Raw genomic sequence first — 27,428 nt, 5'->3', positions numbered from 1 at the left:
TTTTTTTTTTTTTTTCTTTTAACCTCTGGTCTAGGATTTTGGTTTAAAGCCTTTTGCATTGGAAACATGCTGATGAGAGCTCTTGTCTTCACAAGACTGTCAGCACCTGCTGCAAGACCGTCACTACTCTGGAGGACGCGAACATGCAGCTTTAAAGATCCTGCTTTGAAAGCAAGGAGGAAAGGTCTCCTTGCAGGAATAAATTACACTCCAGGGCTGCTTCACCCTCCAAACTATTTACAACTCCTTCACCCATGGGCATCTCCTTGGACCAGAGAGGGGGGAAGTTCATGCTGCACCACCACCACCTCTTCCTACACAAGTTCAAGGACACGACCACAAATGCCACTTGGAGCGGCAGGCACTTTAGCCAGATCTGAGTGGTGACGGTGCCCACAGCATTGCTTTTTGCAAGCCATCCAGGCTCCCAACAGAGCCCAATGCAGACAGAAGATAGAAAGAAAATAGGGAAAAAAAAAAACCAAGAAAAAAATCAAAGCATTGCTGCCAGCAGAGGCCAATCTAGAGCCAACACTCAGGATTTGCCTTCAGGACTGCAGCAGGACATTTCAAGGCCATTCCCCTGTGAGCATCCAGGCTTTGGGGAAGGAGGACAGGACAGGGAGAAGGTGCCCAGCTGACTGAGCCAGTGAATCCCCTTCCCTGGCTCTGAACTTCAGCAGGGAAGAGCAGTGCTATCTCCTCTCCTCGGAAAGCTTCTCTCCTCCAAACAGCCTCCTGTTGCGTTAGAGCTAAAACTTCATTGCCCAAGAAAGGGAGGAGAAAAGGAGGGAGAAACAAAAGAAAATCATAACAAAACCAACACTTCACGAGAACATCACAACACAGTCGCTGCACCAAGGGAAGGAGTGGAGCAGGGCAAGGGGGAGAAAGGGGAAACACGTCCAACGTGTTTTTCCCAGACCCTGCCCCACAGGGACTCAGGCTGTCACGTCAAGATTCAAATAACTTCAGCCAGAAGGTCGAGGATTTAATTAACACAGTATTTCCACTCATGCCCTGGAAAAATTACACTCAAAAATAGAAGACAAAAAAAATCAGATTTTCTACATATTTACAAAAATAAGCCCCCCAACCTCACAACCAGGGAGGTTGAGCAGCTAGAGATGGAGAATGGGAAGGGGTCTCTGCCCAACCAGCAGTTCCTCACAGGTTCCCATCCCACAGCAAGCAGGAGAGCACAGCTCTCACTGCTGGAACAAACCCGAGGGACGCCACGCGTCAGGGCTGGACTGGAACCCCTCAGTTCATCCGCAGCTTGGCGTCCCGATGATCCGTGGGGGTGATCATCTCGTTGGCATAGCCGTTCTCCGAGCAGAGGGACAGCTCATCTGTGGTCTCCACACCGTTGTTGATCTCTGGGGAAAGTAGAAGAAGCAGGGACATTATCACAGGGATGCAAGTCCTGGGAACCCTCCCCATGGATGGAGAAACTGAAGCGCTGAGCAGCCATGCAATTCCATTGCATAGGATCCATCTGATCCTATAGGGATTTCACCCCGGGTTTAGTAACACTGCACCCACTTAAAAACAGTTCTGAGCAGGTTCTGCTTCCAAATAGTTCTTCACCACTAAATGTCAGACCTTGATAACCCTGCCACCATCAGAGGCAAAACTGCCCCCTGCCCTGCCCCCCATACACGTGATGCTATGCTACAGGCTGAATTAAGTCACCTGTGGGAAAAGGGTGCAAAATGCCTGAACTTGATCTCTACCCAGATGACCACTGTGGAAAGGGGGAGATTCCTACCATCACTGGTTTCACTGGGAAACACATGCAACCACCAATGTTTCAGTTGTAAACACCCACTCTAAGCAATTGTTTCAGAGGCATGAAATGTTAATAAGTATCTAGGGATACTTTAGGTCTAGGACATTTTACGTCTAGAACATGTTGGGGAGATTTAATACTGCTGTGACCAACTACTTTCCCCTCTCTGGGCTCCGTCTTTGTGTGCGATTCTGAGATCTTTCTTAGAGTGAGATGTTCCAACACAAATAAACGCTGGGAGGAGCGCAAGGAAATCCGGAACCCCTCAACCTATAGTGCCACTGAATTCCAGGTCTGCCCCAAACTCACCACAATTTATTTGTGGTCATCTATGTCATTATTTTTATGGCTTTTGACACAGTGGAGAGAGGAAAAGATGTGGGGTGGTATGAGAGAGCTACATGGCATAACTTGGGAGGTTAAATGCAAGATTTCTGTTCAAAGCAGTGCTCGAGATGGATGAGCCATGACTATATCCCACAAGCAGTCCAGGGCAAAAGGGTCAGCCCAGTCCAGCCCTGTCCCAGCAGGAGATGACCCATATCAATACCATCTTCTCCATCACCAGAGAGCAGGGTGACAGATGAGGGATGGAGCCAAGGGCTATGATGGACCAGCCCCTTTCACACCTGAGAAGATCAGCTTCTCCTTCATGATCTTCACATCCCGGCTGGACCGGCGGACAGCAGCACTGAGCATGATCTGCTCTGGGTTGTAGGTCCTGATGCTTCCTAGGCGCCACCTGCAAGACAAGAGGGGGATGTCAGGAGCTGGTCTCCCCAACCACAGGAGCACCCTTAATGCAAGTGGCCACCAACAACGTAGAGACCAACAAGTCCCAAAGACCCTCACACCTTTGCTCCCTTACACCTACACAACCCCACAGGGTAGGAGGATGTTCAGAGATGAGCATGTTATCTCAGAGAGGTACAGACATACAAGAGGTCATCTTTAACCACCTTGAGCAGCCTAATTCCACTAGTTTCACCAAGGGCTGCAGTGCCCCAAACCCCTCTCCATCACATCAGCTATCCAGCTGCCCAAAGGAGGTTGAGCTATTTTGACTCTTAGGGCTGGGAAGAGGGAACAGAACAAGAGACCACACCAAGTAAAGAAACCATAACCTTTTCCTCATTGTGACATGCTCACGCTTGTGGGAAAAGAGAGCTCAAGGACAACTGAAGGTCTCACACCTGAGACACAGCAAAGACACTGACATGAGGTGCTCTGCAGGAAAGTACAAGCAGTCCCAGTGCAGGGAGCTGTCGTATATGGTGCTCTTAAATATAAGTTCTCCCAATGTGCTTCCCTCCTCAAATGCCCAGACTTTGCTTAAGTGTTTCTACACAAACTCTCCACTTTTTAAGCCTTGATGAAACTCAGTGTTCACCAGAGGTTTCTACCACACGAATAACATGAGGCTGATGGGAAACTCAAACTCAGCCAGACTTTTATTCTCATTACTGAATGCATGTAAAGAAAATTCCTGATGTTAGTAATGACAGAATTGTTTAGGTTGGAAAAGACCTTTAAGATCATTGAACCCAACCATCAACCCAGCAATGGCAGCAAGTGCAAAAGGGATTTTGTTTTTAAAGCTGTTTCTCAGCCTGAGAGCACCCCTGTAGCAGACCTTCAGCTGCAGAGCTGCTGGCAGTAGGAGTGAAAGGTGGGTTGCCATCACCATAAGGGAAAACAGGACTTGGTGGGTTCACATAAAGCAGCTGCTGTACTCAAGATCCCGTTGCAAAGGGATGCTGTTTAGGCCAGGCTTTCATAGGTCACAGCCCACCGGTTCATCCTACCTCCTGACCACTGAGGAAGGCTTTCAAATAAATCCCACTCTCCCTGTCTGGCTATTTGATGGAAAAACAGCAGGGATTTCAGGTGGCTTATGGGGTTTCTGATCATCTGGCACCATCTAGTGGCTCACCCACACAAGAGAAGGTGATTTTTTTTTTTTTTAAAGGTATCAACCCTTCTCTTGAATTTGTAATCCCCTACCCCGCCCTAGGAGTGCAGGATTTGAGAAGCCACACACATCTCCAGCCTGACTCCAACAAAATCAGCCTGACAAAGTGACATCCACAAAAGAGGTTCCACAATTTCTCCAGGAACATCTGTCTGGTTTTCATTTCATGGGGTTTCTATTCCCTTCCCAAATCCCAGCAGGTGATACTGCACCATAAGGCTTTGACCAGGGTATGGGTGAAGGTGGATGCTCTGCTAAAGAGAAAAGAAGGAGTGGGATGACAACACAACACAACTCACAGACCCACGGATAGATGCAACACAGAGGAAGCACATGGAGGCAAAGACATTAAAGTATATAAAAAAATACATGAAATTATTTAAAAATATTTTTTCCTCATCATCATCTAAGCTGAGCCACTCTCACCTGGAAGAACATTGTTGACCTTAGTGTCCCATGCAGGCAGACCCCACTAAGGTCAATGTGGTTGCACAGAATCTCACAGGATAAGACGCTCCTTAAACTGCAATCAGGACCAAAACATCGCTACAACAATGAATCTTTTCTCTGCCCACAACATCAGGATTTTAAGCATCAGCTGGGTTCCAAGGCCAAAAGCACGAAGACCTCTTGCCCATAGGTCCTAGATGTCCCATGGAGGCCACAGGCTATTTTGAGGCACCAACAGCCCAGCCTCAAAGGGCTGCAAGGACCAAGGGCTTTTCTCCTCCTGCCAAGAGGAATGATCACTGCTCTCTGTCCCCCACCTCACACAGAGGCTGCGGTCAGACCCAGGGTGGATAAATACGCATGAGGGGCCAATAACTCCTCTCACAGGGTGCATTGCTCTGACTGATCAGGCTAAGAGAGGGTGACCCTGGTACTTGGCAGGGGTACTTTGAAATAAGAGCCAACAGTACATTTAAACACAACGCAACTCCAGCACGATTCAAAATATTCTCTGCTGTGCCTTTGGGTCTCCAAAAAGCTTGTTTAATAGAAAATAGCACCTCTCCTACCCCCTTGGACTCTGTTGTGATCGGCCACGTTTACGACAGCAGTGTGCAAAAAGGCCAGACAGACAGCAGGTAGGTCTTGCTCTGGGAGGTTGGCATCAAAGCGGACCAGACGGACACGGGGTGGGAACAGACTAAAAAATACTGGGACAACAACACAGAGACAGCATACACCGTGTTAGGGCCACGACCGGACCCCTGCTTTGGAGGGAAGATGCTAAATGGCAGGGAAAGGGCATGGGAGAGAGGCAGGTCAAGGAGAAACGAGGTTGATTGGTACCGAGGTGATAAGATGAAGCGAGCAAAGAGCCAAGCCAGCTGCAACCAGAGTCCCCATCCTGCGACTGCTCTTGCCTAAAGCCTGTCCAACCCTGCCATGCCTGTCTTCTCCTTATCCTCAAGCCAGGGAGCAAGAAGGTGGTGAGAAGGGGAAGACATCCAACCTCCCTACGCCCTGGGTTCAGCACAGCCCCATAGCCAGGTCCTGTTTCAGGGAGATGCCGGAAGGACCTAATGCCACAAGTCCAAGGTACCTCATGAAGCAGGCAATACTTGCAAGGTGGCCAAGTGCAACCCCCGAGGCGGTGGGTGGGTAGAGGGAGGGGAGCAGATAGGGACAGATAAGGATTTAGCCAAGTCTTCAGAAATACAACCCCATGGCACGCAGCAGAAGGAATGGAGAAAGTAACACGTGAAGAGTCTGGTTTGAGATTAGGATGCAGTGTAGGCTTTACTGCAGAAAGGCGACAGCGCTCCCCTCCAAGGGAATGAGAACGACTGGTGAGAAAATAGCCAATACAAGGAGAAAGCTGGGTTTCCAGTTGATGGCATTTCAAATCCACCATCCCAGGCTCATTCCCATCCTGGGTGGGTGCAACACTTTTTATTTCCACACTGCATTTCCAGTTTCACAGTGGTGTAACTGGGAGGAGACTCCTCAAAGATCCCAAGCTCTAAGGTGATTTTTCCAAAACCTTTCCAGCTATTAGCCTTATTAATTCATTCCTAGTGCTAGAGAAGCACTGTGTTATGTAATTGAATGGATTACATTATTTTCTTTAGAACTGGCCAGTTTTGAAGAGGTTGGTCTCAAAAACCTCTGGTCAATGCAGGAAGGAAGCGGATATTTTGCATGGGACTATTTCTATGGAGAAAGCATTATGTCCACTGGGAATTTCCCAATTAGAACACACTGCAGGACCTCAAAATAGAGCTGTTTTAAAAGGCAGTGGCTTGGATCATTGTAACAGAAGGTCAGATTGCCTTCAAAACATCCACCGGCTTCACCATCAGACTCCCGTGGTGCTCATGGCTATGGACTATGCAATGTTCAGACCCTTATGGTCCCCCTGTGAAGCCAGATGTTTGAAAGCATCATGGAAAGCTGCATCCTGCCCTGTCCATCTGCAGTGAAGCCATAGCAGAGAGGGAGAAAGAAAGAGAGAAAGGAAGGTTGAATGAAAAAGAGAAAGAGGAGGAAAGCACCAGAATTACCTGATCATGTGATAGCTGTGAGATGCCAGAATGCAGCAGAGAGAGAAAGAGGAGGAACATGCACAACAGTCAGAGCAGTAAGAAAATAAACAAGGCAAAGAGGCAAAAAGAGATTGATTAGAAGTCATCATAGTTGGTATTTCCCCTCTGGAGAGGCTGCCACGATCCTGTCACCAGGGCTGAAGCAGAACAGCAGGAGCAATCCCCGCCCACGGCTACAGAGGAGAGACAAGCCATGCGTAGGAGAGAGGACGAGCACATCAAAGCGGTGGCTCTGTTCCCACCCAACCCCTCATCCTTGCATGAAGGAAGCAGCTCTGTTTTGCCCCAAAAAGGACTTAAACCAAACCAAACAGACAAAACCCCCCAACCATGACACTGAAGGCCAAATGCTAAGCCCCATTTCCCAGAGCTGAATCACATCAGCAGGTAGTAGTTGGGCAATTCTGCTGTGATTTGGTTTTGGTATATCCTCAATGCTGTTAACAATTTTCATGTAGTGGAGAAACTGGAAGGGCAGGGAAATGGGTCTTTCCTGCACAACGCTAACAAGAGCAAACCCTTTGCTGCAGAAAGTCCAGCTTAAAATCATTTTGGTTGGAAAAGACCTTTAAGCCCACTGAGTTCTAGCGTTCCCCCAGCACTGCCAGGTGCCCACTAACCCCTGTCCCTCAGCACCATATTGACATGTCTGTTAAACCCCTCCAGGGATGGGGACTCCACCACTGCCCTGGGCAGCCTGGGCCACTTCTGGTGCTAGAGTTTCTCCTTCTTCCTTCTATTGACTTGGGGGTTCAGTTGTCCCAAGGAAAAAATCCAAAGGAAGATATTTGACCCTGCCACGATGGACAGACCTCTCTAAGCAACTGCCTTTCTATGTCAGGTCCTGGGGCTGGGCAGTCAGTGCTCCAGGTTGATGGGCCCCGGGGAAATCTGGTGGCAGTTTCCAGCTCTTTTCACTTGTATCACACATACACTGAGGGTTGAAGGGAAATTCTGCAATAATTCTTTCCTTCCTCACCCCACTTCCTTTTCTGCCCTACTGCATCAAACCTCTTCCAAACAAGAAGAGATTCAATCTGTGCAGTGAGGAAGAGTCCAGCTATTGCCAAGTCCACGTAGCTGTGACTTCTTCCTCTCATGCATTATTTCCCTCTGTTCTGAGGCCTTTAGTTGCCATTCAGCAGGTTCAATCAGTTTAATTTCTTCAGCCATGGTCTCCTGGGTCTGTTTCCTTCTAAAACTGACTTTGGGAGAAGATGCAGAAGGCAACAAATATTTCATCACCTTGGCCTCTACATCCTGGTCTTCAGAGAGGTCAGTCCCTGCCTCCAGACTCCTCCATGCTTTTCTGTATCTGACAGAGAACTTCAGGGTCTAAAGAGCAGGGACATTAAACCAACTGATGATTTGAGGGAGTGGAGGAAGCTTCCAGACATCACAGCCACAATGCCATTCTACAGGAAGGGTTTAATTTGCCACAATTTCGATCACAAGACTACTTAGAAAATTTTCATCTCATCCCGGTCAGTGTTTTCATTAACTGGTGGGATATCTAATCTGAGAGGAGAGGTTTGAATCTGCTGCTCACTCCATTATCCCATGCTGGAATTGGGGACCTGCTCAGCACAGGTCTACCAGTGCGGGACTGGGCCAGTCATGAGTTTAGACACAACTATAAACAGACACAACATGTGGCCTGAAGTCAAATCCACAGCGGGTGCTGGCAGGAGCAATAGCCTATTGTGACATGGCAAAAATACCTGGTTAATTATGCACCCCAGGGAAGGAAAGAGATTGCTGGGAGCAGATGACCTGGGACAAAGCAACAGCAAAATCACTGGCTCGTGAGGTGAAGCAAATTAAATTCTGCTCCTAACGCGAAGACATTTCAGATATCAGGAAGGAAGGGAAGTGTAGGTCTCTTGATGTCTCTAGGACAGGCAACTGTGCGTGCCGAAGCAGATGAGATTACTGAGCCAGGAGAAAACGGGGTGCAATTTCAGAATGGCGTGTTTCCCCAGGAGAAAGCTGCTGCTTCTTGCTGAAGGGAGCGCATCTCTCTGAGCTCACACTTTTTTTCCCCAGAGAGGGTTATTACACTGTCACCACTGACAGTTAAAATGCCTCCTAGGAGAAAACGCACATCACCAGGAGGACAACATGGTTTCCTCCAGCATAATCAAGAGGAGGGTAGCTTGGCCAGCTGTGCCATCAGGAAGTTGATTTACCTTCTCCTCATTTATCAGCGTCTTAACTTGCTCTGCTCCTGGGTTTTATGCTCCACATTTGTTTTCAGGGCTAACAGAGAGAATTCTGCCATGCCGTCATCAAATCCTTGTTCCTCCATTTTTTTGGAAAATGGAGAGACTTCCACTATGCATCAAACTAAGAAACTGATTTGATTTGCTAAATCATGTTTCTATTTCTTCAACCAAATAGGAACAAACTGAAAACTGTGATGTTCTTTTTGAAGCCTGTGATGGTAGAATCTCAAAACATGTCCTCTTCTTCCTTTAAAGTATTTTAATCTCTTTCTCAATGTCCATTTCCCTAAAGCATTTACAGTTTCTCTCCCACATGCATTTGAGTGGATCACAGCATCTACCACTACTATTTCGAGTCCTCTCATTCTTCTTATAAAGCAGCAACTACACCCAAATTCACAGCTCAGAGGTGGAATTCTTGTTTGTAGGGATTTTTAATAAACGGTTTCCCTGCTATTGCAATCCAAGCACCTGAGGAGCGTGGTGCTCCTCTCTCCCATCTCCACCCCACGGCTCCTAACAAAAACATGCGCCACAAAAATACATGAGAGTCAAGCCGTAACAATGCTACTTACTTCTGGAATATAAAAACTCCTACAATTACAATAAATGAAATGAGATCAGACGTGATCCAGATTAGGTGGTACTCGTCTGGAGGCTGGAAGACAAAAAAAAATGAAGCAGACCTTAAACCTTCTGATTTATACAATTACAGAGAGACCACGTATCACTCAAGATGCCACCGGTCCACTTTGAGCACTAATGTTAGCTGTTCTGCACAGGCCCTGTGCTATAAGCTTCTCAATTTCTGTGCTCTTAGGCACTAAGCTCTGGCTCCATTAGCAAAGGGTCATCACACAAGATAGACTCAGCATTTGAACCCAGCACAGAAGCACACACTGATTTTTGTGCTGCCCAGGCAAAAGCAGCACTAGTCAAGACAACAAAGTAAATTGATAATAATAAACTCCTGGTGATGCTCAGAAGCAGCTACCCAGGAAAGCCACCAGTAATTTAGTCTGGAAGACATCAGGCTGAGAGTGGATCTCCTCAATGCTGATCAAGAGCTAAAGGGGGAGTCAGGAGGATGGGCCAGACTCTGCCCAGTGGTGCCCAACAACAGAACAAGGGGTAACAGGCACAAACTGGAACCTGGAAAGTTCCACCTGAGCAGGAGGAGAAACTTTTTTACTGCGAGGGAGCCCTGGCCCAGGCTGCCCAGAGAGGTTGTGGAGTGTCCTGCTCTGGAGAGATCCCAAAGCTGCCTGGATGCCCTCCTGGGCACCCTGCTGTGGAGACCCTGCTCTAGCAGGGGGTTGGGCTGGGTGATCCCCAGACGTTCCTTGCAAACCCACCAGTCTGGGATTCTGTGATGCTAATTATTTTCTCCTATCCCAAACCTGGACTGGTTCCAACCAGGAAAAGGTTGCTGATTTTTTTACCAGACAGATCGATCCCAACCACCACCACCATCATTAATGCACACGAGTAACATTTCATCAGAGAAATAGAAGACACATAACGCACAAAGATGAGCTCATGCAATGGTAGAGTAACATGGATAAAGCCAATTGGGTACCACCAGCTCTGCTACCTCACTCTCAGCAGAGTGAGGTGAATCTGCTCAGTGAATCTTTGTGTGTCTCAATTTATCTTGTTGAAAGTTTACCATAGAATTAGCCAATCCTTCTGATGGAGATTTAATCCTTGCATTTTCCAGCTTAATTTGCTGAGATGCAAATTTGATGTTTCCTATTTTCTTGGCAGGGAAGTGCCATCCTAAGTATCTTGAAAGAAAACTCAAAAAGCCTTCTAAGAACAAAATCTACACATCTAAATTTTTCATTCATGCAACTGTTGGTATTTCTCAGCTGAAGAACCCAAATAGCAGGTTTTCCTTGGGCGCAAGAATTGCTTTGTCTATGATATACCCCAAGCAATAGGTAGCCACAAACACTACTTCCTGGGCAAACTCCAGCATCTGATTATAGGTATTACACAGATACATTTTTGAAGTCCTGCAGAAAGCTCAAAGCCAGATGCCTCCTCAGACCTGCAGAGGCTTTAAGGCCATCAAGTTAGGGGCTGAACTCCAGCTCAAGGTTTTCAAAGCCCATGTCTGATGGCCCTTCTTCTTACCAGGAGCTTTCCGTAGAGAGTGGAGGGGAGAGAGAACATCACTTATCCTTTGGTTTTGCATTTATTTAACTGAAACACAGGTTTAACCAAGCCACAAATGGCCCCTGGGTGAATGGAGCAGAACAGATTTGCACTGTTCAGCTGGCGATAAAGCCCAGCAAAGCCCATGAGGGTGCTGGGCAACCAAAGCCTGGCAGAAGCAACCGTTTCGCTCCAGCTTCCAAGCAGTGTCCTGTGTGGTGGAGGGGGCTCAGATAGTAAAGCTTGTCAGATTAAAATACCCAGGCACTTCAATATGCAGGAAGTGAAGGGATTTTTATGCTGCTGGTGACACAGGAGCGTACATTTGCAGCAGAGGGCTGTATTGGAATTCCAGTCTTAGAGGAAGGCTCCACGTATCAGCAAAATGGCTTTTGGAGTAAAAAAGCTGCCAGTGATGTGGCACACAACTCCTGCCAACTGTAGTGGAGGACAGATATTTGCAGCAGCACAATTCAGACAATGATAAGCTCTTCTGCCAACAGATTCCATCTTTATAAAACCGTTTCCAATTCTTTGGCTTCAGCACACACCGGCGTGGATTTGTGCAGTCAGACACAAGCAGTAGGTTAAGCGAAGGCTAAGGACATCATGTATAGATGTTCATCCATCTAGGCAGTCATCTTGAGGTCCTACCTCCAGCTAAAGATGCAGAGAGCTCATTAATGCTAAATTCTCCTTGTTCACCTTATCCTCCCCTTCCCAAGCAGATTTGCAGGTAGAACAGCTGCCTGCTGTCCTACCCCCGATAGGATTTGTCATCAGAAAACAGCCCCCCTTAACACATGCACTTACCCCTCTGCAGCTGAGCTCTTTGGGAATACTTTGATGACACTATTTCATTTTCCCTCCAGTCTAACATGAATATTTCTGTTTGGTTCAGAGACCCACAGTGCTAGGGGTGTGCTCAGACTTTACTGGCTACGTGATGGGTAAAGAACAGCTACCTTTGGTCTCCAGTTGTTCCTCGTCCAGCAATGGGGTAGATCAGAGGTAAAAGTCATCCTCATTTGGTATTAAAAGCAAAAAAATAAAGCTGGTTTTGCAGGCTGGCTGAAACACAGAAAGCTGGGTTTGCTGCCTCCCCTGTGTGCCTGCTTCTCCTGCAACTGTAACAGCTGCTCAGCAGGTCTGGAGAGATGTTTTTCCATCAAAGGAAAATGGGAAAGTGATATGGGTTAAATGAGGCATAGAACACCATGCGCAAGAGTCCCAAACTCTCTGTGTGGATAGACAAGGCCATCTGAAGGAAGACATTGTGCTATAGGAGCATTGATCCATTGCCCTCTCAAGGCTCAGGGTGGGAAAACCCTCAAGCCCAACAGCACTTTGAATCCAACCAAACCTTCATGGAGAAACCCACTAGATGTATGGCTGCAGTGGTCAATGGCCACTTCTACACCCCTCCACTGCCTCCCCTCCTTCCAGGGGTTCACAGCACCTTCCCAGGCATTGTGCTTACCATTAGCCAGATGGGAAAAGGCACCTTGCGAAGGACGTGAGAGCTGTCGGAGGTGACCGACTGGACACCAGCGCACCACAGGATGGAGTATAGCCAGGGCTCATTCACAGTGTAGAGATTCACGCTCAGGTTCGCCATGGCGTAGTCTCTGCCAGGAGACAGACAGGGTGAGATGCGAGACCCCCAGCAAACATCAGACCCTCATCTCCAAGAGGAGAACTCTTGCCATCAGCCACTGCTGTAATCACAGTAGATTTATTGGTTTTGAATTCCATGAAGTGTTTTTGTTTCTTTGTTTTTTAAACAGGGCATGGTTACTTCATAAGCAACCCAAGGGCATTGCAACCAAATGGTTTGAACTTGAAAGCTTTTTTCACCTCTTGGATGCTCTCTGATCCAGGCCACAGACCTTCTCATGAATAATGGACACAGCATGTTTTTGTAACAATCACCTCATCATGCTGAGGTAAGCTTAGCATCTGGCTCAAGTGCCTGTAACACTCCATAGGCCATTTACTTAATTAAAAACTGACAGACTGCATTTCCAACATTGATTCCTACAAATCTCATGACCTTGTTTTGAGGACAGTTGCAGAGTTACAGCCTCTCCCGAGGTCATTTTCCAAGAGCTAACACTGCAAGCAGGGGTACACGAGCTGTCAGTAGCAAACCAAGCACTGATAGTGGACTCCCTGTACCCATACGATTTGCATAAATTGCTCTGTTTCCTTATCTACGAAGCAGAAACATTGCTAATCTCCCTTGCGTGGGCAGCATTGAGATTGATCCTCGCAATTCAGTATCAAGTACTGTGATGGGAAAGGCCTCTCTGTTCAAGATGTGGACATCTCAAAGCTCACAACACAGTCAAGTTCCTCCAAAGGCTAAGGGATTCTCAAGGGTAGAGGTGGTTGTAGCAATGGTACATCCAAATGCTGGGGTTTTCTTTTTGGGGGGTGGGGGGTGGAGGGAGGAGGTACTGAGGAAAGTGGGTTAAACCAGGGCTTGCTGAGCCTGCTCTGGCTTTTGCTGAAGGACTACAGCAACATTTGACTGGGCATCACAAGGCCTTCAGGGTTCAAGAAACCTCAGGTGGCAGGTCTGATTCTGGAGATGGCTTAAGTGGGGCTGATGAGAGATTGGGGCTGATGAGCTAGGATAGATGAGAGAGTTGGCATGTAGTCCTCTCCCTGAGATAGAACAAATAGGTAGGGGTATAAAAACAGGCAGGAATTATCCTGAAGATAAAGCACAGACTTGATTTTAAGGATGAGCAACTAGACCGATCGCTGGCAGCTGTGGACAAACACCACTGGATTACACTAAATAGGACCACGCTCTCCACCAGCTGGAGGCTCAGCTCTCCCCCATGCCCAGCCTTAAGACAGCTTCTTTGGAGATATTTTTCTTCCGCAAACCGTTTCATCTTTAAGTATTTCTCTGGGGCAAAAGTTGAAACTCTTAAAAATAGAAAAGTTCAGCTAGAGACAATCCACCTTTTCCAAGAAGGAGGCAAAGCTAGGAGCTGCACAGTCCAAACACAGGCTCAAGCAGAGGGAGAGGAACCTCACGCTGTGCCAAACTCATTAAAGAGGAAACTTGACCAGTCTCAAAGAAACGGGTGAATTCTTTGCAAAGAAGAATTTCTGAAAGCATATCCAGACTTTGGACTAATCAGAATTCTGTGGTAGCAGCTCTGGAGCAGACAACAGAAGCAAAGGGCAGCTGCTAATGAGGATGAAACTGCACTTGGAGGTACGCGGTGTGAAAAGCCTCCACTTATTACACTGTCGGTTCTGGGCAAAAGAACCAATTTATATATCTGTATTTCAGAAAGGATCATCTTATTCTGAATTAGCACGTAGAGTTATCAGTCAGCTGTTCGCTCCTGGGAACAGCCTGGATTCTGGGCGATGAGTAGGGACAAGCTTGCACAGCTCAAGCTTTCAAGAGCAAATCCATCTGAAAAGATACCTCGGTGCAGATAAGACAACCTGAGATGACCAGAAAAGATGCTGCAGGGCACAAGGATGCACAAAGCTGTGGACATCCACCATGGAGCAACTTGTGCTATCACACAGTGTCCAAGCAGAGGACCGTACCTGACATCCTCATTCGTGACCTTGGTGTAACGCAGGTTGAGCTTCACAATGCCCTTCTCCCTCATGCGCTCTGAGTCCAGCTTGAAGCCAGAAGTCTGCTGGAAGCCCGGCGCTATCTTTCTGACCAGCTGCCTCTCCATGTCCGGAAGCCACATCACCTGTGGAGGGAGTGAGACAGGGGACCAGCTACAGCAAAGACGGTTCACAATGGTGGTAACGCGAGGCAGCTTCGCCAGTTTACACCAAGCCAGAAGGAAGATCACACCAGTCTCCCTTGTTTGTCGTACAAATTGTCTAGGAGACTCTGCCAGCCTCTGATATCTTTAATCAAATACATTCCAGGATTATCCTTGAGCCCAGAGGACTGTTAACGCACAAAATCTTAGAGGTGAAAAGGGTTGAGATACAAAGGGTTCAGGTCAAGGGCTCATGAGGAGACATGGTATATCCTTGAAAACCTGCCCTCCCTGCCCAGTTCAGGGCATGGGGAGAACTAAGGACATAAAATTGACAGCACAGGCAGGATGCACAGGAGAAGCCTCTCATGATCCCACGAGGGACTTATTTTACTATATACTACACTGTTACCAGAACTACATCTACTCCAAGCCAGGGCAAGGGTTTGCCTAAGTTCACACCACGCTTTGAAAGCGAGTCAAACCAATCGCTGTTAACGTGCTTGGATGTAAAGTGGATGCAGGAACGAAGCTGGACAGATATATGGCTTGTGCCATGCAGAGGCTGGGCCCAATCAGACGACCTCATCAACCCCACTGGACACTGCATTGCTTTAACCCCTGTTTAATAACTCAGTGGCACTGACCAAAGCATCAGAGCAGCACAGATGCAGCCATGTGCATTTTCAATAGGGAACCATAAAGCCTGGCTGAGAAATACCACTCTACAACCCCACATCCATGTTTTGGCTATTTTTTTCTTGCTCTCCATTCCAAGATCCAAGGAGAAGACAGCTCAGTCCTCCCTTGGATCTAGCCAAGCTGACAGAGGCTTGTGGATAACACTGCTGTCAACACAGTTAATAGGACATTGGGTGGCAGCATCTGTCATTCGAAAGATGGCAATTAAACTTAGCTCCTCCTGGGCCCATCACTGCACATATCAGTGCTGATCTTGCCCGTGCATGCAGATGCACCTAACTGGTGCAGATGAAATGTCTGAGCTGCCAGTGATGTAGTCATTCCGCTCGTCAGCCTCACCATGCTATTCTCAACCAGTCCATATTCACGGGAGAGTGCAGGACAAGGAAAGAACCACATTTCCTTCCCAAGACACGTCACAAAGGGAAGTTTTTCAAGGGACACCAAGAGTCCAGGTGCCCTTCTGACACATGGGAATTGATACTTCCCCTCCAGAAGAGATCACTGCACCAGAAGGAGCTAGCTCCTCATGGGCTAGATGAAGATCTATAGCTCGTGGTCACAGAGGACACAGCCAACAAGGCTGGCTGGGATCTGATTGCAACAGCACAGAGCTGGAAGTTAAAATGCTTGGTATAACCCAGCAAGGACAATTCTGGGGCAGAAATGAAAGTCTGGAAGAGATCTCTGCATCTTCAGAGTCACAGATACATAGACCTCCCTTCTGCTGAAAACCCCTTTATGTCCAGGACACCCATTTCTCCTCCAAGCAGAAGCTGACTAAGCTGAGACAGTTGCTCAGCCCAGGGAGAAGGCTTATTTAAAACAAAGGAGTTGGAAGGTGAGGAAAGGCTTTCTGCTGCTCACGGCCAGCCTCTTCCCTCATGTCTGAGGCTCTTATTGAATCGCTTGGCCCAAAGGGACCTCAGGAGATCTCTACTCCAACACAAACCAGGCCCAGAGCTGATTTCAAACGCGGTGCTCAGGGTTTTGTCCAGTTGGGTCTTGAAAAGCTACAAGCATGGAGATCCCTCAATCTCTCCCAGCCCCTCTCAACACTTGCCTCTCCACACAAGGAAAAGTAGTTTCCTTATATGCAGCAAAACCCTCTTCTGTTCCAATTTACGATGATTCCCTCATCCTCCTGACATGCAGTCCAGTGAAGAGCTTGGGTCTAACTTCTCAAGAACCTCCTTCCCAGTACTGGAGAACTGCTATGAGATCTCTTCTAAGTCTTATCTTTTCCAGAATGAAGATACTCTGTTCCCCCGGTTCTTCCTCATGTGTCCAGCCCCCTGACCAGTTTGGTGACCTCTGCAGGATGTGCCCCAGTTTATCAACATCTGTCTTATACTGCTGAGCCCCATACTGAACACAGTTGCTGAGTAAGGGGAATAATCACTTCCCTCCATCTACTGGCTATACTGCCATGAGTTCAGCCCAAGATGCTCTCGGGCATCTCTGGGACCACCAACCTGGAGGCACGGTCCTCTCCAGCATGACTTCTTGGCATAAAGTGCCATTTCAAATCAGGTGTTCAAATGTCTCAGTTGATTCACTTGAGGATTCAGGGAACCCATGAAGAGGGAAATTTTGGCAACATCACCAACCCCACAGAACTCACTGCCTGTTGCCGAATTCCTGATGCCAGGATGGTTTCCAGGGTGGTGTTGATGTAAGTGCTGTAATAGGGATGAGCTGATGGCAGGTCCTGGAAGTTCAGGATGAGTGACGTATTGTCCTTGATCACCTCTAGCATATCCGCCAGCTTGCAGACTGACTGGTTGGCAGCTTCCAAGTAGTCAGAGCTTGAGAGAGACCCAGTAGTCCAGAAAGGATCATTCTGAAAGCAAAGCACATCCCAGTGTTACTGCCACAAAGTCCAAACTCCCTCCGTACAGGAGAAGACCCTTTTCTATCCCACCTTGGCATGCAGTGGGGCATGCAGACAGCTACTCTTGATGACCAGCTTGCTGAAGTGTTTCCTCTGTGCCTCAGTTTCCCAATCCAAGGGGATTCTTACTGAAAGCAAGGTGTGCTGAACAGGTCACCCCATTTTCAGAGAAGGAGCAGAGCTCTAGGGCAGGAATATTGTTTTCCAAGGTAGTAAGCTAAAAATGTGCTTTCTCACACTATGTACATGATCACCAAGGAGACTTCAGGATCAAAAAAACCCAAACCAGCTATTATGTAACTAAGAGTGATCAGAGAGGAGCTATGGGCAGTTAGAAGAGATGGGATCCTGAGTTACGGACATTCCGGAATGACTTCTTCAATGCACCCCCAAAAAGCAGCCTTCCAGCTGTCATCTTGGCCTTTCTCATCTGGCAAGCAGTAGTTTCTCTGCATTCCCACTTCCACCACCACATCTACAAGCCAAGCAAGCTGCTGTGCAGCTGTAATATACAGACACCACTGTCACACCTCCAGACTAGCTCAGATCAGAATAGCAGTGAAGCTATGGTGGCTTCAGGCTTCCACCAAGCAAGTACCCAGGGAACTCCAAGCAGCCATGTAAAGGTGGTATCTGAGCTTGCACCACTGCAGCAACACCCTGGTGAGCCATGTTCAAGCTTGCATAAGCATCCCAGAGTGCTGCAGCCCTCCCTCCAGACCACAGATAATGCTCTCCAAGAAGGATATGGCTGCTGGCCAGAGAGCAGCTTAGCAAAAAGAAATCCCACCTGCAGCCTGGCTGCATGCTGAAGGATGGGTCAAGCCCATACCACAATTCCTCCTCCCTAGACTTTGAAGGCTGAATTTCTTGCCTTTTCTTTGTAAAATAAAATTGTCTCCAAAAGTAAATTAAAGGAGCAGCATATAACACACTGTGTTTTCTGTTCTCTTTATAACCACCTTTGCCCTTCTGGGGGTCTTGAAGATCTTTGTGGTGACAACCAGGCATTAAGGCCCCTTCTTCCAGATGGTGGAAGAGGCACAGAAAGACGACGTGTCTTTTAGACCAAGTCTAAGTTTGGTAGAGGACAGAACTAAATGTGGTTCACGTATTGTTGGTCTGAGGCTGCACTTGAGACTGCTCCACACAGGAAATGGATCTACAACTCTCCACTTCAGTGAGGGTTTAGACATGAGCTTTCATCCCACAACCATGGCTCCAGGACAGCCTCTCCATGGCCATACACACCTTCAGGAACCACTCTCCAGCATTGAGCTTTTCCAGGTCGGTCCAGTTGAACATGGAGGAGTGCTCGTAGGCCCGCTCTGGAAACACTTCCTCCACGTTTGTTGTTCTCCTGAGTGTCTTGTCATGCATCAGAAATGGCACTCCATCGTAGCTGCAAGGACAGTCAGAAGCCCTGTTACTGGTGAAGGTGCACAACAGTACTAGAGAAATGCCCCCTCCCCCTCCAGCCTCTCTCATGGCTTCAGATCAAAATCACTATGAAGATCTACACCAGCTTAACACATCCCCAGCATCCTCAATAACAGCTGAAATGAGATGCACCCAGAGGAAAGTCTTAGATACCTGCTAGATGTTTGCAGTCATTCATATGCTGACATAACCCCATCCATCCCTCCAAACTACTCCTCAGAAGTTTCTAGGGTGCCAATCTTCAGTAGCTTGGACAAGGATATCCACTCTCAACACTCACACTAACCAAAGCTTTCTGCAGTGTCCGTACCTCCCCAAAATGTCTGAGATGTTTCATATCCTGCATGCACAGACACACATACAAACTATTCTCAAATTGTTGATAGCAGACGACCGGTAAAATTTTCAACAGCTCTCAGACTATACGGGAACTTAATGTTCACAGGCTTTCAGCAAGATACAAGTGTTCCAAGCTACCAAAATTGCTCTGAAACTGCCTTTTCCAATTGAAAACTGGTTTCAGGAAACAGCTATGCCCACAGGAGTTGTTAAGTTCATGCATCTTCAAGAAAATAACCCCTCTCAGATGAAACTAAATAGCCAAATCCATGCCCTGTGGTTTTTAAGCCACTGAGATATTAGAGCACAATGGTTCTGGGAAACCTAAAAAGCTCTTTAAACTTTCTTCCACCCAATTTTCTGTGACTGGATCAGTGGTAACACCACACAGGGCAGTGGCAATTTCTATCAAGGGCAGGAGGACAGTTGTCTCCACTCAGAAATGAAGATAATTCAGGCAGCCAGCCTGAGTACAGTGACGTTTTCCAAAGCCAGGAGCCCATTTTCATAAAAGACTCCAGGTAAGGTCTGGAAAGGAGATGGGGTCAAAACACAAAACCCATTTGAATTAGGGGACAACCCAGAGCTCTCATGTCCAGAGCTAGAGGAAAAACAAAACCCGATTTTAGATGATGGAGCAAATGCTGCCTCAGCTTTACCATTGCCTGCAGAAGTCCCTTATCACAAAGGTCACTGGCATTCTTGTTTGCTACTTCTAGCGTATATCGTGCCAACTACTTCCCCCCCAACCCAAAGCAACATGCTGATGCAGCAGCACCACGCTCACAGCACACCATGCTGCTGCCATCAGAAGGGCTTTTAACAAATACAGTTCAAAAAGAAAAAAAAAAGAAAATATGCTAGAGAACTGCAGGATTAAGAGCATGGCGTGTTTCAGGGAGATAGGAGCCCAAGTCTTAACATCTCACAGCAGAGCATCAGTAGATACTGCTAAGCCTTTGCTGCAGCGTGGAAATCCTGTGGGGCACTTCACATTCACTCCCTCCTGCCTAATCCTTCCCCGCACAGAGTGACTCAGCACTACCCAAGCAAACTACAATCTAATAGCAGGCACAAGTTTGGAAAAATAACTGAGACAGAAATCAGAGCTTTAGAAGAAGAGATGTGGGAGGAGGTAGATGATGAGAGAGGAACACTCAGCAATACTATGCTCCTGCTGCTTAAAGTGAAGTTGGTTTTATAACCAGGGCCACCCAGTTTGAGATGGGAGCAGGATGCGATGGGTCTGAGTGTGCGTCCAAGCAGCCTATCCACAGCTGATATGTCCCTAGTAGAACATGGAAACATCCCAGGAGGGATGTCCTGTGGACATCCCAGCTGAAGTGGACCCATCCAGCTGCAGGCATAAAGAGCGTCTTTCAAAGGGGTGATGGCAGCAATGGGCGTTGTGCCACAAACCCTTCCCAAAGTTGCTCCCAGCTGCATTGAAAGCTCATTTTTTGCTCTAAAGGTCACTGGAGTTCTCTTTCTGTAAAGACACTTGGGTCTGCTAGGGAGGGCTCCAGATAACTGAGCCATCAAGGGCATTGTGTAAGGTACAGATGCTTGGAGTGCTCCTCCAGGATGGCTGATGGATGGCAACATGGAACTTGCCCAGTTTTCCTCCTTCCAAAACTCCACCTTTCTCCTTGGCCAGTGCTAATGGAAGCAATTGAATCAGCCACAGGACCCAAGTGCTCATCTGTGAGTCTGTACAGTCAAGTAGTTAAAGTAGTTGTTCTTTCACAGCAGTTAGAGAACTAATTCATACTTCATCCTTCCACAATGATCTTTCACTCCCCAGTGGGAAGAAATTGTGTCCCTTCCCAAGGCCAACTGACTTCTAGCCAGGCTAGAAACATGGTCCTGTGTGTCACTGCAATAAAGCAAGCTCTAGGATAAACTACAGTCTTTCTGCAAATGAAGATTAGCTGCATAACAAAGTTATCCAGGTTCCCCCATCCGGACAACTTCCCCTTTACTCATCATCTCAGTGGACAAATAGTAGAATTGCAAATGGAGACAGTTTGGAGATATCAGATACTTTCAAGGCAAGTGCCCTTTTTCAATGGCAAAGGCCAATCACACGCCAGATAGAAAAGACCCACCAGCATGGTTTGGGCCATCCACAGAGAAAGCCTCAGACCAACCAGCACACTCGCTTACCTCAGTATGACATCAGCTTGGACTCCATATATCTTCTGCTCCACCGCCTTCTGGAAGGACATCAGAGTGTTTTCTGGTGCCAGCTACAAGGAAAAAAGAGCAACGAGAGATGAGTAGTAAGTGGAAACATTTATGCAATGGTGTCAGTGAGGTTTAGGGATATAAGGAGCCAAACCAATCGTATTTTGCAGATTATGCCAGTGTACCAGCGTTCCCCAGGCAGAATTGCATCTTACTGAAGTCTGAAGATGACCAATGCATTTGCCTCTACTGATGGGCTTTCATACACAGGATAGAGTTCAATGCACCATTATCACGGCCATAATGCCATAAACCCAGCCAGATTGAGACCTGGTGCAAAATCAGCGTATGAGAGATTTCTCACCAGTGTGGTCCCCCAAACGGGGGCTTGCTGAAGACCCCTAGCAAGTGATTCTTAATGGGATGCCAATTCTCTGTTCATCAGTTATATCTAGAGCTACCTAAACCACCTTAACGGTTCTTCATTCTCCTATTTTTTATGTGCAAACAGTGATTACGATGCTGTTATAGAAAGAAGAAGGTCCATAAACCAGGGTATTATCCACACCATGGAGGTCAACGAGACCACAGGCTCTGCAGCACACATTCCCACCTCTACTCATTCAATAAAGTCATCTAGTACTCAGTCTATAAATCAGCTGATTGCTCTAATAACAGTTAAAAAGTCTTAAGCCTAGAAAATTTATCCCAATGGCTATGCCAGAGAAGAACACAAATTTTATTTCAAATTCCTTCCTGTTGAATGGAGGAAATGGTAACAGAATTGTTTAAAAACTGTATAGCCTGAGGAAAAATAGCTTGTTTTTCTACAAAACCGGTACAGTATAGACAGCCCCAAAATACCCATAAACCAATGCAGGCAGACCAGGAAAAAAACACCAACTGTGGAGCGAAAACCTGGCAGGTTTTCTGCACCAAAACATGAGCACATGAAAATAAGCTATTTTTAAAAACAATTTTCTTTTTTTCCGATTTTGCTTTCAGGCTCAGAACACCTGTAACATCCTGTTTTTCCACCCATCTCTGCCACCAGGATCAGTAAGTTTCCATCAAGACACAACGAGCTTTCACAACATATGATTTTCAATAATTACCCAGGGGTTGGAAAGAGGAATAATTAGGAGCAAAGGCCATGCAAGCAAGATGCATTAATAAAAATAAAAACCTGCTCAAGAGTTTAAGCTGTCTCTAAGAATCATTTGTTTTCTTACAAGCTGATCACCTTCCATACTCAGATCAGAAAAGCTTTGGTGTAAAACAATCAGATCACATGTCAGCAACAACCTTCGCATAGCTCTGGTATCTCCCTGCTGAATTCCACTGGCTCAAGCCGCACATCACTACTACTTCATTTTTGTTTGTTCAAGGGCAATGCAGAGCCACCTTATCTTCCAAAAAAAGCTCCCAATCAAAGCCTGACTTGTCTAGGCAAAGACAGAGACAACGCCCCCATCACACCCTCTTGCACAGTCCAGCACCGGTCACACCAGGTCGGGCTGAAAGAGCTTTTTGCAATATATGCACAATGCCCAGAGTGGTCAGCAGGGAGCAGCAGCCACAAAGATCTGAAGATCCCATCCAGACTTGCTCCATCTCCTTGGGTTGCTTTCAGCATCTCGGCTTTCCCCTCCCAAGTAGCTCAGGTTTCCTCAGAATAATGCTGCAAGGTGATCTTCTCTACAGGGTAATGCTCACCATTTGCTTTCACTCGGAAATAAAGTGAGTGGTCTTCAAACGAGAGAAAACTGAGCTAAGGAAATCCAAGGGCAATGCCAGGCTACCAGCCTCTCAGGAAGGGTTGCTGGGTGGATGCAATGCAAACCCCAGCTCAAGATGTGACACCACACCAAGCACCAACTGAACCCACGCCCCTGTAAGTGGTCTCACCGGGGACATACAAGGAAGAAAAAAAGCAAAGAGTCATAAATCATCTCTTGGGCTAAGGGAGACTGGAAAGGGCAGGAGGGACGACCCCCACTAAGCAATCAATGTCAAACCCTCCAACTAGGGTTTGTGAACAAGGGTAGGACGATGCTGTTGTTGCCCACCTACAAAGTGAAGAGATCATATTGCATTAATTGGGGCTGATGAAGGCAAACAAGCATGGCTACAACAGCATTGCACCGCTGTAGAAGTGGACTAGCATGACCAAGGTCTCATGTACACCAAACTCCAGCACAGCAGAATCCTAACCCGCAAGGGCACAGGCTCTTGATAACAAGATTAAAAATGCTTCTTGCCTCTTTTCAGAGTGTTTCAGTTTCTACAGGGCCTGGGTCAAGCCTTGCTTAGACACCAGCCCTCCTGAGATGCTGTAAGGTAAAACCTGAGATTTTCATGCACTATGACTGTCCCATCCCCAGCACAGTTGCCACTGAGCTTAACCCCATGGAGGGATATTCCCAGCCCCAGGAGTGGAATAACCCACTCCTGCCCATACGGATCTTGCAGGCCAAGCTTCACTCTTCAAGAGCAGCAAAACTTAACTGGACCCCACCAGGGCTGCATGCAGCTGCTCAGATACGAGGCACATCCATTCCTTTCCGAGGAACTTGACCCCAAATGCAAGTTAAATAAACATATAAAACTCTGACCAGATCTGTGCTGAAAATGCAGTTATGCAGAGAAAACAGCATTTTAAAACTGATTTAAGAACAGACTGTCACTTAAGGTCCAACCACCCCAACATGTGCTTAAAAGCTGTAATGGTGTCATCATCATGACACCCCTAGAAGTGAAGAGCATCACAGATGGACGATCGTCTCTGGCTGCTCTGAATCAGCAAACAGCACGGACATCAGCAGAAGCGCTGTCTGTGACATCGTGCCCCACGATGGTGTGTGCTGGACAGTCTCTTGTACAAAACAATGCTGTTACTTGACAGCTCGCTTCCCTGCATGTCAGAAGCTTTTGAAAAGGGGATTAGAAGCCTTCCATGCAAAGACATAATTTTCTGTGAGCTTGTAGTGGGTAATGCTCCTAAGCTGGGCAGAGCCAGTCACCCTGGTATAAATACTTGTTTCTCCAAGTGAGTCCATCATCGATGCAGAAAGCTGTCTTCCCCGGTTTCTAAGCCTCTCGGTTGATCCTAGCCTTAAGGGGACTGAACAAGCCACTCACACCAGTGACATACCCCAGTAAAAGGTCAACCAGAAAGCCAGGAAAGCAAATTTAACCCCATCCCCTAAAATCAGGTGCTGCCTATTCCTGGAGGTTCCCCCAGCACCATTTTAGGAGCAGCTTCTCTCTGTACCAGCAGTTCACGCCCCTGACAATGCGAGGTTTTGTGAAAAGAGATGATCTGAGTAACAGATATTTCCATCATCTCAGCCTGTCTCTGCCTCCTTCCAAGAGAAAGGGAGCTGAAGCCCCAAATTCAGCATTTTTAGGGCAGAGATGCATCCAAGTGGGACAGTTGCTGGTGCAGAAATTACTTGCTGAGGTTAGTGCTGATTTTAAAATGTTTCACAAGTCAAACTGCAATAACTACATAAATGCATAATCTTTCTGCTTGAATTTCTGTCTTCCTCCAGTTTCTTTGATGGGTTTTCCTCCTTGATACAAAACATTCAGGCACATTATGTCTAAAACCCAAATCGAGGTCTGAGTGATCCAGTGCAATTGAACTCTATCAATTTCCTAAGAAACCAGCATTGAAGTTGTGCAGAGTTTCTAGAAGCTTCTCATTGCACTTTGTTTGATAGGTTCATCCCTTGTAAAAATTAGGCTGCTCTTGATTTCTTCCTGCTATAGAGATGCAGCAATTAATTTCTAGAAAACTACCCATGGATGAGCTCATTTTGACTATTTTTGTATCCATAATCATAGAATCACAGAATGGTTTTGGTTGGAAGGGATCTTAAGGGTCATCTAGTTCCACCCCCTGCAGTGAGCAGGGACCAGGTTGCTCAGAGCCCCGTCCAACCTGGCCTTGAACACTGTGGATGGGGCATCCACAGCTGCCCTGGGCAGGCTGCTCCAGTTCCTCAGCACCCTCACTCTTTCAGTTTGACACCATTACGCCTCATCCTATCACTACACTCCCTAATTTCAAGGCTTTATCTTTCTCATAGGCCCGTTGAAGTTCTAGAAGGCTTCAATAAGATCTCCTTAGAGTTAGCAGGTGGAGGGAGGGGATGCTGCCCCTCTGCTGCGCTCTGCTCTGCTCTGGGGAGACCTCCCTGCAGTGCTGGGTCCAGCTCTGGGCTCCTCAGCACAGCAGAGCCAGGGAGCTGCTGGAGCGGGGCCACAGGAGGACCCAGCAATGCTGGCAGGGTGGAAGCCCTCTGCTGGGAGGCCAGGGGAGAGAGTTGGGGGTGTTGAGGCTGGAGCAGAGAAGGATCTGAGGTGACTACTGACTTCAGAAGTCAATAGCAAATGCTTTCAAATGGAGTCAAGAGCTTCAGATATTCTTAACGAAGACGATGAAACTGGAAGCCCTCTGCTGGGAGGCCAGGGGAGAGAGTTGGGGGTGTTGAGGCTGGAGCAGAGAAGGATCTGAGGTGACTACTGACTTCAGAAGTCAATAGCAAATGCTTTCAAATGGAGTCAAGAGCTTCAGATATTCTTAACGAAGACGATGAAACTGTGCTACTTAGAGCGGTGTAGCCTTGCTACAGTTGGACATCACTACACTGTATTTTTCCCTAATTAGCCATCTTGCCAGGCCCTCAAAAAAACCTTAATTTTTTAAATTTGTTTTAATTTTCCCTCCTTTATCTCTCTTTCCCAGTATCAATCTCCTCATAAGCCAATAATTGGACTAAAGGCGCAAGGCATGATTGGGGTGATACCTGAAAAATGGTATTTTCCTTTCTGTGAAAAGATGCCCTTTCGAAAGTCCCTGTGTGGGATTTAGTGGGATCTGCCAATACATTTATTTCAGCATTAGCATCTCATTATGCCAGGTCACTATTAGGCAATAACAATACTGTTTAAAAAAGAAAATAAAATGTATCCTTAATCCCTAGGAATTCTAGGTATTTTAGAGAGCATCCACATCCAGCTCTGCTGGAAACTGAGAGGAAGAGAAAAAAAAACCCACAAAACACAATGATAAAAACACATAAAGGATTGGCTTAGACAACAGGATAAACTCATAAGCAAAAAGCCATTAGAAATTTAATAATTAGATCCAGGAGATGAGCCCTCATTACTGTACTGCAGACAAAAAAAAAAAAAAAGCTGAAGCTTGATTTAATGAGGGAATACCTAACCTGATGTAGATTTATTTCAACAAACACAAGCCTTTCTCCAGGTCTGAGAGAAGATGCTAATTGTGATTAGTTGTTACTATCAATCAGATCAGCAGACTGGTTGACTGGCCACGGTTTTTAATAGGTGGGTGGGCATAAGACATACAGCAAACCAAATACTGCTTGATTTCAGCAGCACAAAACCAAAGCACTTCAGAGCCCTTAAAGCCAAACCAAATAGGCGGTGGCAAAGTTTTGGTACCCAAGATAAGATGAAACAAAGGCCCTCAAAACCACCAAGAAATTAAAATACCCAAAACAATAGAAGGAAATCACCAGTTCTCCTTCATTAGCTGAGAGCTCTCCAATAAGCCACAGTCTCAACCAGAATGGGTCTTCGTTACGGTTTCCATTAGTGGTTGGCACCATGAGATGACAGAGCAGAATCTCTAAGAACTCCAACACGGGTTGGAGGTTTCACCCTCAGGTGTCAAAAAGGCCATATTGACTAGAATTTTCCCAGGAATAGCACAACGCGCTCCCTGTTGAGGCAAAACATTCCCAGGCCATAACCCAAGAGTTAAATCCTAAGTGCAATTAAATGCTGACTGCCCCCCAAGGCACGTTGTCCCAGCAATGGGTACTTTTCCACTCTGGAGTTGTGCAAAGCCAGTGAGTCAGCACCACCAAAAAATGCTCCTCCAGGCACAATATCTGTGCTCAGCACGGAGATGGACATCATCTGCCACGGACCTTGACGGCATGAGCACTGCGTGCTTTGCGGCACACGGACAGCAGTTTTGGCACAGCCTTTCTCAGTTCTGTTGAGACATGCCGAAAACCAGCTGTATGGGCAGTTTGCCAAAAGCACTTATTTCAATGCTATTTGTAGCCTCCAGCTCTGAAATCAAGAGCTCTTCATGCCTCCAATGTGCTTGGGTATTTCAACAGCTTAAGCCTGATCGTTTTTAGACCAACCACTACCTTTTCAGTCCCAGTAATGGGAGATGAGTTTGCAGACTTCACGAAGGTTGCTTAGCTAAGTTCTTGCTATTATTAATCTTTTGGGTGAATCACCTACAATCTGAAATCAAAGATCATCATGATGAACCTAATTATTTTTATAAGGAATGTATATTTAACAACCTAAAAGCAAGTAGGATTCAACATTATGGACACCATCTTCTTCCG

At 46.9% G+C, this 27,428-nt stretch overlaps 1 protein-coding gene across 1 annotated transcript in view; it reads right to left on the bottom strand.

Annotated features, from left to right (window-relative positions):
* Positions 1-974: 974 nt before the first annotated feature.
* GDPD5 (glycerophosphodiester phosphodiesterase domain containing 5) overlaps positions 975-27,428 on the bottom strand; it is a gene marked incomplete at its 5' end in the record, with an annotated part of 47,207 nt that continues 20,753 nt past the window's right edge. Inside the window, 10 exons of the mRNA XM_010144905.1 lie at positions 975-1,214; positions 1,261-1,379; positions 2,422-2,534; positions 6,275-6,289; positions 9,117-9,199; positions 12,182-12,329; positions 14,284-14,441; positions 16,786-17,004; positions 18,307-18,457; positions 21,001-21,083. Of these exons, the coding sequence (XP_010143207.1) occupies positions 1,264-1,379; positions 2,422-2,534; positions 6,275-6,289; positions 9,117-9,199; positions 12,182-12,329; positions 14,284-14,441; positions 16,786-17,004; positions 18,307-18,457; positions 21,001-21,083 (1,086 nt within the window). The remainder of the gene's footprint in view (positions 1,215-1,260; positions 1,380-2,421; positions 2,535-6,274; positions 6,290-9,116; positions 9,200-12,181; positions 12,330-14,283; positions 14,442-16,785; positions 17,005-18,306; positions 18,458-21,000; positions 21,084-27,428) is intronic.

This window comes from Buceros rhinoceros, unplaced genomic scaffold, assembly GCF_000710305.1.
Source record: "Buceros rhinoceros silvestris isolate BGI_N320 unplaced genomic scaffold, ASM71030v1 scaffold13830, whole genome shotgun sequence".
In the NCBI taxonomy this organism is placed as follows: Eukaryota; Metazoa; Chordata; class Aves; order Bucerotiformes; family Bucerotidae; genus Buceros; species Buceros rhinoceros.
This window is presented reverse-complemented; position numbering and strand designations above follow the sequence as displayed.